The following is a 21,904-nucleotide window of genomic DNA, read 5'->3' as shown; positions in this document are numbered from 1 at the left end:
CAACACTCTGATCAGCATTTCTCAAACGTTTGTTATCCCCAAACTACTTACTGGTTACTCAGTGTATTCTTTTGATAAACTTTTGACTCAGTAATTTAAGCATTGGGTTCTACATGCAGTATGTTTCTTTTCTGCCTCTTTATTGCTACTAAATTATAGGACTAAAATTATAATTATAGGTGATTGGGAATGTCAGCAAGTATTTGATGACTTCATCAGATAGTTCTGGATATTCAGGTCAAACATGGACCCAGAATTAATGGAGATTTAATGAGTAAGTCTCTTGAAAACTCTTAAGTCCGAAATTGAATTAAAGGCTGGCAGTTTGATTGGGTCTACTTGGACTAGTAACAAATAAATTCCTGATGTACTTTGATTGCAGTTGTGTTCCGTCAAGCAATTCTTTATTTTATTGCAGCCCCTTGATGTGGCTTTTAAACATACCCAAGATTTCATTGCTTTGCTTTCTCTAATGAAAAAGAAATCATTAAATATTGGGAATGAGTCACATTCCCAGTGGCTGAGGCATTTGTACCACATCTTGTTTTGTTTTGTTTTAGTCCTGACATCTCATTCTCACCATTGAAAATTGGCTGTAGTTCATCCCTGCAGTGATAAATTCAGGCTTGTCAAAAAAACTGAGGGTGTTGCTGAGATATGCCAGACATTTGAAATGATAGAAATGGTCTTAATCAGCATTATCAGTGTCAGGAAGAAATTTCCTTACCCCTATCTCACAATTCCTAAGAGCACATTTATTTCTACCAACCAGGGTTCTTCAGTGGGGCAATAGTGTATCATATTCACTGTCCATTTCTTGGCAGAATGTGTTGAAAAGGTGTACACGCAATAGCTGCAAGTTAATCATAGTTAAAATTGTCACTATTTCTTCCAACATACAATTGCAATTAGGAGACTCTGTGGTAGACTGCTAATTAATCTCTGAAAACCAAGACAGTGTGTGGATTTGCATGCAGGGACTACTCTTCTAATCTTGTAAGAATCTGGGTCTCTGTCAGAAATGAGCACAAGATACCTCCAGTCTATAGAATGGCTCCAAAATAACATATAAATATTTCTTCTCCTGTGGTCTGCGTTTTCTGTATTACAGCAACCAAAGGTCATCAAGCACTTCCTTCACATACCTGGTATACAGGTAGCTGAAAAGTAGAACTGCTGTCTGCATACCCGTTTGATAAGCATCTTCCATGTTGATGTACACCATTGCTATTAGCAGTCTCAGCACTGCCTTTTAATATGGATATTGACCAGCCATCAACATTCGGTGGCTAGTCTACAAAAATATAGTGAAGAAGATGACCTGAGTCTGCATTTACCGTGAGGAATGTAATCTTATTTTCTTCCAGTGGAAAATTTCCTTATGGAAAAGCCTGTCTTTTTCCAATGAAAAAAAATCATCTATTTATTTTATACTGCAAAGTATAACTGTGGTCATAGAACACACTGTGCTTTCTGAGTGAATAAGACCTGAAAGACAATATATGGAGCAAATGGATTTTCAGTTAATTTCAATTTGCAGATATCCAATGCTATACTTACTTACTTTCACTTTTCATTTCTAGCTATTTCTAAAACATGATCATCTCAAACAGTCACCTTTCCCAACACTCACAGATTCCCACTCTTACCCCAACCCCATGGTTTTTTTCTTTGTTTTCCTTCTGTTGTTTGCCAAGAGCATGTACTACTACTACTTGACGTTAAGAAAGTGGTACATTAAATCATGAATGCAGCATTTGCAGACTGCTCATTCTGCATTTACTCTGTAGGAAGCCCAGGTCATGGTTTTGAGTGCCGTATGTCCTTTCATTTTTCCTTTTTTCCCCCCTTTATTGATTAAGGTATTACAAATGTGTTCTTATCACCCCAATGTCCTCTTATCCCCCCAATCCTGCCCTCACCCTCACCCCATTGTCCACATCCATCACTTATGCTTGTATGCATGCATACAAGTCCTTTGGTTGATCTGCTCTCAGAGGTACATAATTCAGCTCCAAGGTTGAAGGTCATATGACAAAGTATTAACCACAAAAAGTTATTAAAATGTTACGAGAATATTACACATACTAATGCCTTTTTCAGCTATGACATTTGTCAATGTCTCTTAACCTTATATAGGACAAATTTATTTTAAAAGGCATTTGCAAGCAAAATAATATATTTTATTGAAAATTGAGAAGTTACAGTTCAAGGCATTTTTTTCAAATTACAAAAAAAAATAAGTTAAAAGAAACAGAATTGACTCAAGTGCAATGACATCTAGTTTTCACTCTAACACAATCATTTTGCAAAATAAAAATCCACAGCTTAACTTCTTTATGGCATAAACGTGTTTTCCTATATATTATCAAGAAAATGCTAATGGAATAATTTTCTGAGTGATACTTCAACACATCATCTTTCTGGACCCAGTTTAAATGGTACGTTAGTATTAGTATCTAGTTCAAATAGATCACTGATGTGTGTGCATAAGAACTAGCTAATTTTTAAGAATATTTACCATTTATCATACAGCAGTATATAGCATTCCTAGACATTTCTTAAGCATGTTTTCTTATCTCCTTGGTAAGAACCAGTCACTTGCAGAAAGTCGTTTAGCCTGGTGAGCACTAGTGGCATAAACAAGATTAACCATAATATTGCTAAAGTATTAATTATTACAGTCAGCCATTTAATGTTAGGAAATGTATGGTTATACTTTTAAAATCAAAATTTCTCAAATTTTCGTATGAAGGGGAAACTAGCTGAGCCAGGAAACTAAAAATAGGCTCAGTTTTTTAAAAACTCATTTTATATTATCAATGGTCAATATTTTTATCAAATTCTTTTTTCCTCAACAGAAAATATTCATTGAGCCACTGGTGTTAATTTTACTTATTTCCATGATCTATATTCTGTATCTTCTTCCTTTTAGAGAAAGGAGAACTGAGGCCAAGACCCAATGGTTATAGATATCAGTAAACAAACGTACTATTCTGATGCTATGCTGACTGATGTCTACAGTGAAGAGGTGCCACAGGTAAGCTACAGAAAACCTGTGCTTTGCCACAGCAAGACATGGCACTAATGTAGAACTTCAATTAATATTTCAAGTAATATTTTGTAGTTAGAGAGCTTTTCTGTAACTATCATGAAATTAGGCCTTGTTAAGAAAGTTACAACATGCATATTGCATAAGATGCTTATAAAATGTTAAGTGCATCCTAGGTGAGAGGCAGAAATGGTTTTAATGAAGGAGAATCCACTGAGGACAGAATTAAAACATGTGGCACTTGCTAATACAATACCTCTTTCATTTGGTAACACCATACAAATTGGTCTTTAACCAAGAAAAAAACCCTAGTTCTTATTTAATTGTGGAGAAGTCCGGCCATGTCAAGAAAAGAAGATTCTCTGATAAAAAATGTCTGAGAACCAGTGTTTTGACAAGTCAGTTTTAAAACTGGTGAAGCCCTTTTGAATGTAAGGGACTAGTGATAACTTAAACAGAGGGTATCAAAGCTTTTCTTTCCCTCACCCCAGTTAGGAAAGGCTCTCAGGCAGCTGATCAGCTTTCAGAGAAGAGGGGACTTTATGGTGGTGGCAGATGAAATGCTGAAGTAATTTTAGCCATAATGTAATGGAGCAAAGATACCAAACACAGATTTGGCAGGTGCAATCACTCATTTTTCCAGGCCCTAATATAAAAGCAAAAGCTTGTCAAAAAAAAAAATCTTATCCAAAAATCTTTAGAAAATGTTATGACTCATTAAAACTAAATTTTGAGAGGAAAAATATTGCCCACTGATTTTTTACAAATAAAATACATCATCAAAGAATCCTTAAATAAGAGTACATTTATAATTTACATCTTAATAGTGTTTCCTCTTAAGAATTAAAACTACTTTCTCCCTTTTTAGCCCCTCTTCTGCACTTCAACTTTTCTTTGTACTAAAAGTATTGCTAATTAAGTACTGGATGTCAGTTAAGCACTCACTTCATGAGAAAGCCTAATTAATAGTGTGCTCAACATTTATTCATTTAAATTTTATCTATTACTATAATAAACTAATCAAAATTTCATTGAATTAGATGAATTCATAAGGGAAATAAACAGGTGAATGTATAAAATAAAATTTCACACAAGGACTAGAAATATTAAAAACAGCTGACAAAAACTTAATAGTGCTTTCTATTAAATAATGATTTTGAAGTCAGTTTATACCACCGACCTTTTTTTAAAATTCCTGATTTATTCTTAGATTCAAAATTATATAACACTAGTTTTAATGATTACTTTTCCTATAACTTCTTTCATATCTTCTCAACATGACTAAATGTTCAACATAGAAGTATCACAAACAATTATTGGTATTACTCAATGCAAATGTTTAAAAAAGAGTTTGATTCATATGAATTTGTACCAAAATAAAGCTTCTGATATTTCTTTAGGATTTTACTCGATGACTCATTCATGATATAAGCAAAATATACTTGAACTAAGTTAACATTTACATATAAAAATATAGAATATATATACGACAGTGATCTTGATGTCTTATACTATTACAAATTAGAGTACCACCAGCCTTATTAAAAAGTTCAACATGTTTTAAATTATAAATTTTTTAAAAATCAGGATTCTTAGTTTTACACTTAATTTTAATCCTCCATATCAACTGAGTTTCTTTGTTTTGGCTAATAACTGGGCTTGAAGAACATGGAATAGAGAGAAGTATTTCTCTGGAAGAAACAGAGTATCTCAATGTTTAGTAGACAGTTTATTATTATCTTTATTTTTCCTAAGCATGAATATCTTTTTGTTTATTCTGCCCATTCTGATCAATAAAAGGAAAGCCACAGGGCAGGAAACAATGAAAAAATATCCTGTATTTTGTCAGATATCTATTTTCTGCCATTAAGAAGAATGGATAGTGCCTAAAACAACCTCGAAAGGAAGAAATAAAAAGAGCTCACACCACAGAGAGAAATAAGAGCTTGGCACCTTCTACCAGCCAGCAGTTAAACTAGCAAGTGGTTTCTATTTTGTTTTTTTTTTAAATTGTTTCTTTTCCTTGTTGAGGTTTATATGGCTGAAGTGCAGGCTTTTTAGAGTTGGTTTTCTTCTCAGGTCACATGTGCTATTCAAAGATCACTGGCTTTCAGAGTATTAAAAATAATTAAATGGACTCAATACTAAAGTTAAACTGAAATGAACTTAATTTATTCTTTTTCATAGATGTGATGTGAGAAATAAAAAATCCTGGACTAGGAATTGAAAGTTCAGTTCTCTTGATCTCAAGGCTGAGTGATCTTGACCAAGTTACTTAACCATTCTGGGCATTAATTTCCTCAGGTGAAAAATAAGGGAATTGTATTGGGTAACCTTTAAAGTCTCTTTCAAATTTAATTGAAACACCAAGGCAGAATCTTGTAGAGTGCCTTGTAGTTTTCATTATGGATATCAACTACCATGACAGAATATTGTAAAAATAATTCTGGTTTTATGGATTTCTGATGCTAACATTATGGTTAGTGAGAGTTTTCTATACTTCCAGGGGCTAATCATAAGTATTTGGCTCTCTAATAAAAAAAAATAATAATAATCGAGATATTTTTACACTATACACAAAGTATGCTTTGACATTCACTGGGATGGTCTGGAGTTTTACTTACATCCTTTAATTCTCTTATTGTTGAATCCTGTTCTCTCGTCAGCTGGATGGCAAATAGTAGCATGAGGATAAAAAGATCTTGGTTTAAAGTATTTCTGGCTGAATGAAGAATAACAGAAGTCTTTTAATTAATGTTTTAATTTTATTGCTAATATTTAAAACCAAGAATTTGTAATAGTTTACCAGTTGGTAAAGAATTGAAATTTACTGCCAAAATATCAATATTGTGCCAAAAGAAAACAGTTTGGTTCTATTTTTAAGGAAATGGCAATGTATTCTAGTTCTTAATCATTTTCAGAATTGAGACAAAAGTAGAAGACTCATAATTCCATGTCAACTATTTCAAACCAGATGTAAAGCATGTTGAATTAATTAGAGAGGGACTTGGTGGAGTACCAGATATAAGTTTGGGAGAAGGGTAAATAATTTCTTCAACAGTTACATAGGTACCTAACAAGAAACCAACAACTCCAGTAAATGCTATAGAAATATTTTTCAGAATCATCCATATATTGTAGTGTTCCTTAGAAAACGTAAGAATTTCAACCAAAGGTGGGAGGATCAGGGCCAGTGTGCTGCTGCTCACAGCTCCAACGAAGGAAATCACAATGTCTAAACGAGGAATCAGAACTGCTCCGGCACCTGTTAAATGGAAATGACTTTATTTAAATAGATATTTTCAATACATTACATTAAAGTTAATTAATGCAAGTAGGCACTACTAAATGCTTATGGAAGAATCTGTTGAGCTAAAAATGAAGACAAACAAAATGGTGAGTGACATTTCTTGAACTTCGACTTGTCAGAATTTATTATATAAAAAACTTTTAATATTTTGCTGTGAGATTTGGGGCAAAGAAGTTTGGATAGTTTATTTCCAAAGCATTTTCATTACTCTGCCATTCAGTTCATTGTAGATGAGGTGGTGTGAAATAAATAAATAAATCATTAAATAAATTAGAACAGAGAGCTAGCTATTCCTTACACTAGAATTTTAGTTAACCAAATAGAAGGAACAATAGAAATAGAAAATCAATATTAACCAAACATCACTGTGATAACTGTTGTATGAAAAGTCACTAAAAGATGTTAAAATTAGTGGGCGAAAACTGTAGAGAACAGGATATTTGCATAATTTCAAAGTATCTCCCTACAAAATACTTAATTATAAAGGGAAAAGGAGTTTCTTTATACTGGAGAAACCTCTCAAACACCCTCCACCAAGTGATCAAAGTTAACATCACTAATAAGATATAACTGATACCGTCGTGTGATGCATTGAGAAGTGCAAAGCATCACCTATGGAATTCTTGTTAAAAATGCTTAACTTCAACCTAATCATAAGAAAGCATCATACAAATCTAAACTGAAGGAAATTCTACAGAATTACTGACACTTCGAACGGAAGACAAAAACTAAGTAGACATGACAACTAAATCAAGTGGGATGTTGTACTGGTTCCTGGATCAGAAAAGAATATTAGAAACAAAACTGGCAAAATCAGAATAAGGTCTACTACAGATTAATTAGTGGTGTTGTATTAATTTCTTGGTTTTAATAATTATAGGAGGCAGTCCAAAATGGGGGTGAAAGAGGACATGGAGTTTGCCCTCTCCCATGAAGATACCAAATGCCTGAATGTGCCCCTGTATTTAGAGAAATTCCTTCTGAGAGACAACAACAAAGGAGAGAAATACTACATAAAGAAGAGTAAGGAACTGTGGGAGCCCACCAGAAATCTGAGGGAACGCATCAGGAACAAAGGAACTGGTAAGCACCACTGTTTACATGCCTTCTGCACTTGGATAGCTCAATAGGAGCTTAACTAGGTGCTCTGGCTGACCTTCTAGGCTGCAGTAACACATCTCCAGCCAGCCCTCCTGGAGCTAACTCCAGCAGGAAATAAGAATGAGCCATAGTAGGCGTGCACAGCCCCTCCAACCACTTTCTCCCCCTCCCCTCCCCCACACATCTGGAGCTATAATCAACAGGCCCAACGGGGTGCAGAGGTTCCCCTTTACCAGTCCATAGCTGCAAGCACCCAAAGCAGAACCACGAGAACCCTAGCTCTTGCATCCTGGGTAGCCGTGTCTAGAGAGAGGGACATTGGTGCTGTGGTGATCGTGTTTACAGGGTGTTCTATCTCTGACCAGGCTCTCACAACAGTCAATCAAAATAGGGTGAGCCTTGTATGCATAGCAGAAAGTACCCACTCACCCTCCCCCACCAAGAGGGAGAGTTCTGCTGCACCTCAAGCCTACACAGGGTTCCCAACCCAGACCAGCAGCAATCAAAACAACAGGGCTTGCCTCAACCCCCCACACCAGGATGTTCTACCTAGATCAGAAGCAGAATCAGCAGGGTTCTGTAGCACAAACCTATAGGACTGCCCCACCTGGCACAGCAGGAAAGCTCATACACACCAGGTTATACCACCTGGAAGTTGCAACTTCAGGCCAGGCAGCATCCCAGAAATCACCACCCCCAACCCCAGAGTCTACACAGAGGCCACTTTTAAACAGGACCATTTTTTCAAGATTGGGAGAGATAGCGATCTCATCTCATAGGAACAAACACCAAAGGTCAAACAAAATGGGGAAACAGAAGAATATGCCCCAAATGAATAAACAAACAAAAAAACCTGGAGGTAAACTGCAACAGATAAATAATTGGTCCGATAAAAAATTTAAACAGTCATAGGATGCTCAACAAACTTGAGAGTACAATAGAGGAACTCAAAGAACTTCAACAAAGAGCTAGAAAATAAAGAACCAAATAGAGATGAAGAATACAACAACTTAAAAAGAAAACACATTAGAAGGAATTAACAACAGGTTAGTTAACACAGAAGAACAGATTAGTGATCTGAAAAAGTAGTGGAAAGCACCCAATCAGCAAAACAAAAAAGAATTTTTTAAAATGAGAAGGATCTCTGGCACAATATCAAGCACTCAAACGTTGTAGGATTATAGGGATTCCTGAAAAAGGGGAGAGAGAAAGAGGCAGCAAGTATATTGAAGAAATAATGGCTGAAAAATTTCCTAATCTGAGGAAGGAAAGGGACATCAAAGTCCTGGAAGCACAGAAAGTCTCAAACAAGATGAATCCACGCCAAGACATACTGTAATTAAAATGGCAAAAGTTGCCCTGACGGATTTGGCTCAGTGGATAGAGCATCGGCCTGCGGACTGAAGGATCCCAGGTTTGATTCCAGTCAAAGGCATGTACCTTGGTTGCGGGCACATCCCAAGTAGGGGGTGTGCAGGAGGCAGCTCATAGATGTTTCTCTCTCATCGATGTTTCTAACTATCCCTCTCCCTTCCTCTCTGTAAAATAATCAATAAAATATATTAAAAAAAACTAGCAAAACAAACTACAACTACAGTAAATATGGAATACATAAATCAAGAAGATATAAAACATGACAATAACAAAGTGTGTGTGGGGAGGTAAAAATGTAGTACTTTTAGAATGTGTTTGAACTTAAACACATGTGATCTTAAAGTAGACTGCTGTAGATATAGATGGATATATGGTAACCAAAATAAAGAGAAAGAAACACAAACAAAACACTAAAGAAAACCGGCATACCAAAAGGAAAGAAATCAACAGAAATAGAAAAAAAATTAAAAACAACAAATTGGCAATAAGCACATACCTCTTGATAGTACTTTAAATGTAAATGGACTAAATGCTCCCATCAAAAGACATAGCATGGCAGAATGTATAAAAAACAAGACCATCTATATGCTGCCTATAGGAGATTCACTTTAGATCAAAAGACACACCAACTGAATATGAAGGTATGAAAAAAGTTATTCCCTGCAAATAGAAATCAGAGATTTGGGGTAGCAATACACATATCAGACAAAATAGATTTTAAAACAAAGTTTTTAAAAAGAGACAAAGAAGAATATTACATAATGTTAAAGGGGTCTATCCAAGAAGAGCATATAACAATTGTAAATATTTAGGCACACAACATAGTCACACCCAAGAATATAAAACACGTATTAATGGACACGAAGCCAGAAATTAACAGTAATAAAATAATAGTTGGGGGCTTTAATACCCCACTTACCTTAATAGTTGGGGGCTTTAATACCCCACTTACCTCAATGGATAGATCATCCAGACAGAAAATTAGTAGGAAATAATGGTCTTAAGTGTCACATTAGACTAGAGTGACTTAATAGACATTTTTAGAACATTTTACCCCAAATTGCAAAATACACATTTTTCTCTAGTACATATGGAACAGTTTCCAAGAGAGACCACATATTGGGCCACAAAACAAGCCTCAATAAATTCAAGATGACTGAAATCATATCAAGCACCTTTTCTGACCCAAATGGTATAAAACTAGAAATCAACTAAAGGAAGAAAACTGGATAAAACATAAATACATGAAATTTAAATAACATGCTAATAAATAACCAATGGATCAAAGAGAAAAATGAAACAGGAAATTAAAAACTACCTTGAACCCTAGCCAGTTTGGCTCAGTGGATAGAGCGTTAGCCCGCAGATTGAAGGGTCCCAGGTTCACGTCTAGTCAAGGGGCATATACCTCAGTTGCAGGCTGAATCCCCAGCCCTGGTCAGGATGCTTGCGGGAGGCAGGCAACCAATTGATATGTCTCACACAGATGTTTCTCTCTCTCTGTCTCTACCCCCTCCCCTACTCTTTCTGAAAATTAATAGGAAAATATCCCCAGGTGAGAATTAACAACAAAAACAAAAACTACCTTGAGACAAATGAAAACACAACCTTCCAAAATGTATGGGAAGCAGAAAAAGCAGTTATAAGAGGGAAATTCATAGCTAAACAGCCTTCCTCAAGAAACAGGAAAATTCCCAAATAAGCAATTTACCTTTATATCTAAAGGAGCTAGAAAGAGAAGAATAAAGAAAATCCAAAGTTACTAGAAGGAAGAAAACATAGAGTGGAAATAAATGAAATACAGACCAAAAAATTAGAAAAGAACAATGAAATTCAGAGCTGGTTCTTTGAAAGGATAAGTAAAATTAACAAATCTTTAGCCAAACTTGTCAAGAAAAAAAGAGAGCCCAAATAAAATCTGAAATGAAAGAGGAGAGACTGCAGCAGACAACACAGAAATACGAAGGATTATTAAAGAATAGTATGAACAATTACATGCCAACAAACTGTACAACCTAGAAGAAATCGATAAATTTCTAAAAACATACAAACTTCCAAGACTAAACCAGGAAGAAATAGAAAATATAACAGGCTGATTACTGGCAATGAAATTGAAGTAGTCATAAAAAAATTTCCAACAAACAAAAGCCCAGGTGAATTCTACCAAACATTTGAAGAATAATTAATACCTATCCTTCTCAAACTATTCAAAGATATTAAAGAGGAAGGGCAGCTTTTACCATGATACCAAAACCAGACAAAGATACGAACAAAAAGAGAATTACAGGTGAATAACCATGATGAACATAGATGCAAAAATTCTCAATAAAATACTAGTAAACCAAATTCAATAATACATTAAAAGGACTATACACCATGATCAAGTGGAATTTATACCAGGGAATGAAAGGATGGTTCAATATCCTCCAAACTATTAAATAAAAATTATATGATCATCTCGGATGCAGAAAAGGCATGTGAAAAACTCAACATCATTTATGATGAATACTCTCAACAAAGTGGGTGTAAAAGGAACTTACCTCAACATGATAAAGGCTATATATGTTAAGCCCACAGCTAAAGCTGAAAGTGTTTCCTCTAAGATCAGAAACAGATAAGGATACTCACTCTCACCACTATTATTCAATATAGTACTAAAAGTCCTAGCCACAGTCATCAGACAAGGTAAAGAAATAAAAGGCATCCAAATTGCAAATAAAGAGGTAAAACTGTCACTATTTTCAGATGACATGATATTCTATACAGAAAACCATATAGAATCCACCAAAAAATTAATAGAATAAATGAATTGAGTATAGTAGCAGGATACAAAATTAATTTACACAAATCAGTTGTGTTTCTATATACTAATAACCATCAGAAGGAAAAATAAAATCTTATTTATAGTTGTAAAAAAAAAAGAAAATACATGAATAAATTTAACTGAGCAATCTACAGATTCAACGCAGTTTCTATCAAAATACCAATGACATTCTTCTCAGAACTAGAATAATACTAAAATTTATATGGAATCACACACACAAAAAAAACATAGCCAAAGCAATCTTGAGAAAGAGGAACAGTTGGAGATATCACACACCCTGATGTCAAACTACTATCCTATATAATAAAAAGCTAATATGCAAATTGTCCCCTCGACTGTGAGTTTTTCCAGGGGGCAGGGCCGGCCGGCCAACCACCTGTGGCCCCTCCCTCTGGCCGGCCCGGCCCAATGAATTCATGCACCAGGCCTCTAGTAAACTTATAATAATCAAAATAGCATGGCACAAAACCCAACACATAGATGAATGGGACAAAAAAGAGAGCCCATAAATAAACTCTCACTTATATAGCCAATCCACAAGAAAAAAAGGAAGAATCTACAGTAGAGAAATGATAGTCTTGTCAACAAGGTTGTTGGGAATACTAGACTACTCTCTTACACCATATACAAAAATAAAACTCAAAATGGATTAAGGGCTTAAATGTAAGACCTAAAACCATAAAACTCCCAGAAGAAACCATAGGTAGCAAACTATTTGATACCAGTCCTAGTAATATATTTCTGGATATGTCTCCTTAAGCAAGGTAAACAAAAGTAAAACAAATGGTACTTCATCAAACTAAAAAGCTTCTGCACAGCAAAGGAAACTAACAAAATAAAAAGGCAACTTACTGAATGGGAGAATACATTTGAAAATGATATAAAGGATAAGAGGCTGATATATCCAAAATATATAAGGAACTCACACAACTCAATAAAAATATGAATAATCCAATAAAAAAAAATAGAGAATATAAAGAGACATTTCTCCAAAGAAGACATACAGATAGCCAGCAGACATATGAAAAGGTACTCAAATGTCACTAATCATCAGAGAAATGCAAATGAAAAACACAATGAGATACCACTTCACACCAGTCAGAATGGGTATTATAAAGTCAACAAATAAATGTTGGTGAGAATGTGGAGAAAAAAACTCTTGTGCACCATTGATGAGTCTGGAAATTAGAGCAGCCACTATGGAAAACAATATGGAGATTCCTCAAAAAACTAAAATAGAACTACCACCAGACATCCCAGCAATTCCATATTGGAGTATTTATTTTTAAAAAATGAAATCACTAATTAGAAAAGATACAGGCTCTCCTATATTCACTGCAGCATTATTTACAATAGATGATATATGGAAGCAACCGAGGTGTCCATTGACAGGTGAACGGATAATGAAGATGTGGTATATATATACAATGGAATAGTACCCATCAATAAAAAAGAATGGAATCCTGTTACTTGCAACAACATGGATGGACCTAGAGGGTATTATGCTAAGTGAAGTAAGTCAGAAAGAGAAAGACAAATACCACATAATTTCACTTATATGTGGAATTTTTGAAAAACAAAAGCAGATTAAAAGACACAAAGAACAAACTGATGGTTGTCAGGGGTGGGGGCTGTAGAGGTGGGTGAAAAAGGTGAGGGGGAATATAGTCAATAATTGATAAATTTGCATGGTGACATGGTTACTAACAGGGTGGCACATCATAAGATATATAAATGGAGAATCACTGGGAAAACTGGACAGATATATGCAAGAAAATGAAAATAGACCACCAACTTACACCATATACAAAAATAAACTCAAAATGGATAAAGGACTTAAATGTACGACAGGAAACCATAAAATTTCTGGAAGAATCCAAAGGCAACAAAATCTCAGACATATGCCGAAGCAATTTCTTCACTGAAACAGCTCCTAGGGCACTTGAAACTCAAGAGAAAATGAACAAATGGGACTACATCAAAATAAAAAGCTTCTGCACAGCAAAAGAAACCATCAACAAAACAAGAAGAAAGCCCACTGCGTGGGAAAACATATTTGCCAGTGTCATATCTGATAAGGGCCTAATGTCCAAAATTTATAGGGAACTCATACAACTTAACAAAAGGAAGATGGTAATCCAATCAAAAAATGGGCAAAGGACCTAAATAGACACCTTTCAAAAGAGGACATTCAGAAAGCCAAGAGACATATGAAAACATGCTCAAAGTCACTAATCATCCGAGAGATGCAAATCAAAACAACAATGAGGTACCATCTCACACCTGTCAGAATGGCTATCATGAACAGATCAACAAACGACAAGTGCTGGAGAGGATGTGGAGAAAAAGGAACACTCATGCACTGCTGGTGGGAATGCAGACTGGTGCAGCCACTATGGAAGACAGTATGGAGTTTCCTCAAAAAACAAAAAATGGAACTCCCATTTGACCCTGTGATCCCACTTCTAGGAATATATCCCAAGAAACCAGAAACACCAATCAGAAAGGATATATGCACCCATATGTTCATAGCAGCACAATTCACCATAGCTAAGATCTGGAAACAGCCTAAGTGCCCATCAGTAGATGAATGGATTAGAAAACTGTGGTACATCTACACGATGGAATACTATGCTGCTGTAAAAAAGAAGGAACTCTTACCATTTGCAACAACATGGATGGAACTGGAGAGCATTATGCTAAGTGAAATAAGCCAGTCAATGAAGGAAAAATACCATATGATCTTACACATTCATGGATAATAGAGACCATTATAAACTTTTGAACAATAATAGATACAGAGGCAGAGCTGTCTCAAAACAGATTGTCAAACTGCAGCGGGAAGGCCGGGGAGGGTTGGGGGGCAGGAGGAAGGGGGTAAGAGATCAACCGAAGGACTTGTATGCATGCATATAAGCATAACCAATGGACATAAGACACTGGGGGGTAGGGGAGGCCAGGGGATTGTCAAGGGCAGGGAAGAAAAGGACACATATGTAATACCCTTTGTAATACTTTAAGCAATAAAAAAATAAAAAATAAAAAAAATAGAATCACTATGCTGTACACCTGAAACTAATATTGTATGCCAATAATAATAATAATAAATGATTGCTTTGAAAATAAGTTTTATCTACTTTAACCAGCTCTGATTTTCCTTCAAACAAAATGTAATACATCCAATTCTTTACATCTAGGCATAAGCTCAACCCCAAACTGCTCAATGCAATCTACCACATTGCCCAAAATTTTAAGCTCTATCACCCTCTAATCTTGAATGACCAACATGGTTACAAATGTTTTCCACAGAATTTCCAAAGCTGCTTGTTCCCCCAGAACACGAGTAGTCTGGTCCCTGGTATCATTCTAGGCAATCCCATTAATTAGTTTGGTGTTAGTTATCCTTCTATTTGTAGTTATAATAATAATAGTGATGATAATAACTTCTAGCTATTTTGTTAATATTTTTAAACTCTACAAAAATGCCGCAGTTGAGGAAAGGGGAGCTCAAAGATGGTCTGCAACTTCCCTAAAGACACCAGCAAGGAAGTGGTAGGCCTGAGTTTGAACCGTCAGGTTAGTGTGACTCCACAACTCACACTCTCCATTATACCAAACTCCCTGTCATAAGTCTCCCTTATGAATACTTGTAAAAGCGTTTTCCAATGCAAAATCTTGATAACACATTATGTACACTCAAATAATAAGTAAAATAACCCACTGAAATTATTAAAGATCAAAACAAAGCCCATTCCCATAAATATTCATGGAGAATTTAACTGTTCAATATGTAAAAGTTAGCAGGAAAAAAACATGAGGAAAACTAGAACCATAGTAAAATGTCTATCAACAATATAACGGATCCCTTATGCATTTTATTTAAATACTAGAGGCCTGTTGCATGAAGAGATTCGTGCAATAGGCCTTCCCTTCCCTGGCTGCCGGCACCAGTTTTCCTCCGGCAACCGGGACCCAGGCCTTCGCTCTGGCTGGAGCCGCCTTCCGTCCTCTGTCTTCGAGGCCCTGGCCGGAGCTGCCTTCCATCTTCCCTCTTTGCGGCTCTGGCTTGCCTTCAGTCTTCGCTCTGCCCCTTGGAGCCTACATATGCAAATTAACCGCCATCTTTGTTGGCAGTTAATTTGGATATCACACTGATTAGCTAATGGGAGGCATAGCGAAGGTATGGTCAATTACCCTGTTTGTCTATTATTAGATAGGACACTTATATTTTAATCATCACTGATGTCATTTTCAAAATAATACTTTGATTAGTTCTTCTAACTATGATAGTATCTGGTTGTGTTTTTTCTTATGTAGAATAAAATTTTAAACCAACAAGTATCCCAGCTAGGTGAATAAAATTGTTCAAAAATATTTAAAAGTATACTTAAAGTTGCTTCAGCATATGAAATTCAATAATGAAAAATTGTTATGATATAAATATGTAGTGATACTTACAAGTAATACTAACCAAGATGGATCTTATCACAAATTCACAGATTTGCTTCCACTTAGCCTGAAATTTGGATGTGATCACAGGGATAATGATCTCTGCTGGAACGTAGAACTGAATGGAATATGTCACAAAGATGCCAAAGGAATATAGAATTTTCACTGACTGATATAACCTGTTAAAAAAAATTCAAAATTCAGTCATTCTTTTTTTCCCCCAGCTTTATTGAGGTACAACCTAAAAAATAAAACTGTAATACATTTAAAATTTACATGATAATTTGAGATGCATATACATTGTGAAAAGATACCCACAAGCAAGTTAATTAACAGACCCATCACCTCCCATATTTACTTTATTTATTTATTTATTTAGAACACTTTGGTTCTACTCCCTTGGCAAATTTCAATCATACAATTCAGTATTATCAACTATAGTCACTACGTTATACAATACATCCTCAGACCTTATTCATCTTAAAACTAAAAGTTTGTACCCTTTTACTGAGCTTTCTTCTTTCCACCAGCCCCTGGGAACCAATATACTCTCATATGAATTTGACATTTTTTTAGACTAAACATATAAATGATGCCATGCAGTATTTGTCTTTGTCTAGCTTATTTCACTTAGCAAAATGAACTTCAAGGTTCATTCACATTGTTATCTTAGTATGAATCTAGCTTTCTTCCTTTTATTTTTAATGTTAAGATAGACAAGAAATCCAACACAAATTAAGGCCAGTATATTACTAATTAAATACTTGCTTATTATTTAAAAAAAAAAAAAAAAAGGCCCACTGACCCTGGCCAATGTAGCTCAGTTGTTGGAGTATCGTCCCATTTACCAAAAGGTTATGGGTTAGATTCCCAGTTGGAGTGCATATGGGAGGCAACTAATCAATGTTTCTCTCTCAAATCGATCTTTCTCTTTCTCTCTCCCTCCCTCCCTCTAAAATAAATAATATATCCTAGGGTGAGGATTAAAAAAAAAGGCCAGCTGATCTGTAAATTTCTAGACAATAGGTGGACAATTCATTCTGACAAGCCTACGAAACAGTAGCATGCAAAGATCTGTGAAATACTGTTGTAAAAATGTCATGTTAGGCTAAGCCAATGTTCTGAATGTTAGGCTGAGCCTCAGGAAGAGCTAATGTTTTTAGAACTTTCTTTTTAAAAACTGACCATATTGTATGCCTTTGAGATCTCAGATATTTATGTATAGAAGAAAAACTTCAGGTTGAACTGAGTTATACAGTTCTCCTTGCTTGAAAATCTTGGTAGGTATGTCATTGGTTGCAGAAATGTCATCATTCTTAAGTCTAAAAAGGCCATCTAAATGGTTTCAACTTGCAAACTTGTCCAGATTATATAGGAGTTTTACCTATTTTAAAGTTGCATTAATAAGGAAAATAAACTTGAGCTGGTTATTATTTTGTCCAAATAAACTTATTTTTTTTTATGTCCAGTGCTTCAAAAGAGCACAGCAATGTTCAGTTTTATAAACATCTTTAGATTTCTATATTGTAGATAGCCTCCTATCAAAACTCAGCATGCATTGTCTTAATAAATTAGAAAAATTCATTTTATTTGGCAAGAGATTATTTTAAATGTTGTTAATGACAGAGAATATATAGAATTGTAGGACTCAGAGGATCACTGTAGAACCTACTCCCTTGGGTTATAAGGAATAAAATTATGTGTTGTATTTTTTGAAATTCTGAATATTTTATAACAATCAAAAGAAAAACCCAATTGCTCTTATTTTGTAAGAAAGAAATTGGAGAGGAGACTGGATCGAATGAGCGGCAGCACTAGGGGTAATGACTGACATTTGTCCCCTTTAAGCAGAAATGTCATTAATACCACAATCTTCCCTTAAGACGTCCACTTTCCCCCCTAAGAGGCCTATGCATAGGGAAGAGTACTATATTTCTTTCTTAGGAAAAATGCATTCATTTTAAAGGAATATAAAATATTCCACTTTTGGTGAAGAAAGCCTCAACATTAATTAGGCTTTCAGCTTATTTCTGAGGTCTTAAGACTCAGAGCAGTCAAGATTATAAACAGTTCCTCTCAACTGTGGCCAATCAAGAAAGACTTCAGTAAGTCTCCCCCTAGAACGTATTCATCAAGAGGACGGAAAAAAAGCTGAGCAGAAATAGATGTGAAAACACTGCAAACAGCACAGTTGAGGAAAGAAGGAACTCCTTAAGGCTGGTAACAACAAATCCTTAACTTTAAAATGATCTCAGGATATATTTCTCAGCTTGAGGTTTAAAGTTTACACACAAAATGTTCAAATTAGTTAAATAAAATAAATGAAAGATGCCTGCTTCATATGCTCTGAAATGTAATTGTGAGAATTGAATGTTCTTATTAGCTTATTAGGACATTCCTTTTTTTCTAATTATCTTTTAACTTACATGTTTTTAAAATATGGTTAACAGTATATTTTAAAATACATCATTATGCATATGAGTATAATTGCTTTTCTACTGATATATAATAAGTTGTACAGGCTAAGAATCTGATTATGAATACCATTTAATATTAATTTTATGCAACTACTATAATTTTGGTGTTGTACAGAATGAAAATGGGAAAATAAAATGGTTTGGCTCTTTTGAAAGTGGGTGTGCTAGCACATCATCACCCAAAGAACAGTAACATAGAAATAAGAGTGTTTAAGAAAAACACTTCAGTATTTTAGAATCAACTGTTCCACTTCTGCTTGTTTTCTGTTTCAAGAACCCATTAATTTTTATGTTTGACATCTATATTTTCAATCACTTTTAACTATTTTTCTCTACTCAAATTTTGTTCTCATTTTGGTGTTAAGTGAGCATCTATGGTAAGGGTCCATATGAGAATATATCCATTAAACTATCTAGACAAAGGATAAAAAATGTTCTTGAAATCAAGAATTTGAGGACAAATAAGAACATCAAACCACTTGTAAGTAACGTGTAGTGTACATTAAACATTCTTGAAAGTTAGAGACTATGTTTTATTCTTCTCTGTATACCCCCCCAAGGATACTTATTAAATATGAAATTAATATTAATAAAAAATGGGTATGAACAGGTAGTTTTTAGAAACTATATCCATTCAATATCACAAATAAAATACTTCAAAGAATAAAATGGCTTTGGCCAGTGTGGGTCAGTTGGTTGGGCATCGTCCTGTGCTGGTTTGATTCCTGGTCAGGGCACATGCCCAGGTTACGGGCTTGATCCACAGTAGAGGGGGTGTACAGGAGACAGCCAATCGATATTTCCCTCTCACACTGATGTTTCTCTCTGTTTCCCTCTCTCTCCCTCTCCTTTCTTCACTCTCTGAAAATCAATAAGAAATATTTTAAAAAATAAATGATTCTTGCTTGAAAACAAAATCTGTTATGCTGGCAGCAAAAAGACTTCATATCCGAATAAAGAGCAGAAATCTATTTTTTAAATAATTGTTTTTCATTCAATATATGAAATCAGATTTTGGGGTGGGGGAACAACTAAATATTGTCCAGTAAAAGCATTAGTTTTGAAAGCACAAGATTTCAAAACTGACAATGCTTCTATTCTTTCCCCACATTGGTTAAAAAAATCAATACTTAGTCTTAATTTACAGGTATGAATATATTAAAAAAATTTTAAAGCTAACCTAGGAAATAAGTTGTTGACTGATTCTTTCTCTCAAGGCTGCATACAGAAGCTACCCCTGGAAAGAGTTGATAACTCACTGTCCCTCATAGACCCTTCATTATACACAGATTAAGAATCTTGGGTTTAGCCGAACTGGTTTGGCTCAGTGGATAGAGCGTCGGCCTGCGGACTCAAGGGTCCCGGGTTCGATTCCGGTCAAGGGCATGTACCCTGGTTGCAGGCACATCCCCAGTGGGGGGCGTGCAGGAGGCAGCTGATCGATCTCTCTCATCGATGTTTCTAACTCTCTATCCCTCTCCCTTCTTCTCTGTAAAAAATCAATAAAATATATTTAAAAAAAAAAAAAAAAGAATCTTGGGTTTACTGGTAGCTCTGTTAAGCAGAAAAGAAGCCTTTATGAGGACTAGCTTTAATCCTTATCAAGAACCTCATTTCATTCTCAGCTAAAAAATACGACAACTAGGGTTATCTAGTATTCATCACTAGATTGAATGCTTTGAACCACTAAATTTTTATAGCATATTCACTAGAATGTAGCATTATGAGGAAGAGATTTTTATCTGTTCACCACTGTGTCTCTAGTGCCTGTAACAGTACCCAGTACACAAAAGGCATACAATAAATATAGGAGTAGTAGGCCAAAGTAGGCTTACAGTTAATACAATAGTTATACTATCATAAATAATACAAAAATACACTGTTTCATGTACTCACAACTGTAAGCCTACTTTTGCCAATCCCTGTATCTGCTAGATAAATTAATTTGGTAGATACCCTTCATTTTGAATTTAATATCCTATATAATAAAAGCCTAATATGCTAAGTGTCTGGTCGTTCAGTCGTCCATTTAACCAATCAAAGAGTAATATGCTAATGATATGCTAAGGTTGCTCAACCGCTCACTATTGACGTGCACTGACCACCAGGGGGCAGACACTCTGACCGGTAGGTTAGCTTGCTGCTGGGGGACTGAGTGAGATGGGCCAGACACCACGCCCAGGAGCCTCCCGTGGTCCCTCCCTGGCTGGCCAACCTCCCGCATTCCTCCCCAGCCCCGATCATGCACTGGTGAGGTCCCTTGGCCTGGCCTGTGCACTCTCGCAATCCGGGACCCTCAGGGGATGTAGGAGAGCCGTTTCAGCCCAATCCCACAAGCCAGGCCAAGGGACCCCACTGGTGCATGAATTTGTGCACTGGGCCTCTAGTAGTTAATAATAATCATTCCAGTGAGGAAAGGCAGAGGCAGTTTGGGCCAGGGTTCTTAATTACAGGCAACCTTAATTCTGGAGGAAGGTTATTAAGAATTTGTGAAGGAGGGGACAGAAGGAATAGTCCAGAATATATGAATCTTCTTTTTCCAGTTTCCTTAAATTTATTTCTCTATTTATTGTGCCTCTTGCTGAGTCCATGCCTGCCTAAAAATTTTTATGTTAGGTAATAAACTCCTCAGAGTCCAACTCCTTGATTGCCTGGATCAATTAAGACATAACTTGATTATCTGCCACTACCCATCAGCTTTATTTCCCAGAATATTCAGGCTTCTGGTTCCTGTATGCTATAACATGGGCTTAGACTTTGGGTTTGTTCTGTTTTTTGGGGGGAAATGAAGTAACAGTTTAATTATCTTAATAAATTAAAATGCCTGCTTCATCACTTCCCTATTTTTGGATTGAATTTTCCTATCCAGTACATGCTTCACCAAGGTACCATCTGTGAAACACCAGCAGCCACCTTACTGGTTTTCAATGTTTGTATGAAAACCAAATGCCCTTAATATTTCTTAGTAGAGCTGCTATGTGTGCTGATTTAATGAGTAAAATGTGAATTTATTCTAGGCCAGTATTTTTCAAATTCTAATCATGACTTTTTTTAGTGAGTTATGATATCAATTGAATGGATTCCTAATGTACAGACAGGAACTGAGAATATCAGGGGACACTGTATGTAGAATAACTAATGGTTTTTATTTAACCTTTCCCTTATTTCAATTTTTATGTGTGTGGAAGGTATGCACCACAAAAACACATACACATACAGATACATATACACTTATTCCTATAGGCATTTTTCTATAAACCGTATTTTCCTTTCTCACTATGGGTTGTAGTTTAAAAAAGCCACTAACTAAAGCCAAA

The 21,904-nt window shown here is 35.5% G+C and overlaps 1 protein-coding gene across 4 annotated transcripts in view; it reads right to left on the bottom strand.

Moving 5' to 3' along the window:
• Nucleotides 1–2,095: 2,095 nt before the first annotated feature.
• SLC36A4 (solute carrier family 36 member 4) overlaps nt 2,096–21,904 on the bottom strand; it is a 53,610-nt gene continuing 33,801 nt past the window's right edge. For 3 of the 4 annotated variants that reach the window (XM_070425871.1, XM_070425872.1, XM_070425874.1), the window contains 2 exons: nt 16,120–16,289; nt 2,096–6,317 (listed from right to left, as the gene is read on the bottom strand). In XM_070425871.1, coding sequence (XP_070281972.1) covers nt 6,013–6,317; nt 16,120–16,289 — 475 coding nt within the window. In that variant the 3' untranslated portion in view covers nt 2,096–6,012. The remainder of the gene's footprint in view (nt 6,318–16,119; nt 16,290–21,904) is intronic. The other variant, XM_070425873.1, reaches the window with a different exon arrangement.

Source organism: Myotis yumanensis, unplaced genomic scaffold (assembly GCF_028538775.1).
Source record: "Myotis yumanensis isolate MYYU_CA2020_CCGP unplaced genomic scaffold, mMyoYum1.0.hap1 SCAF_10, whole genome shotgun sequence".
NCBI lineage: Eukaryota > Metazoa > Chordata > Mammalia > Chiroptera > Vespertilionidae > Myotis > Myotis yumanensis.
The sequence above is the reverse complement of the archived record's forward strand: the minus strand, read 5'-3'. Positions and strand labels throughout refer to the sequence as shown.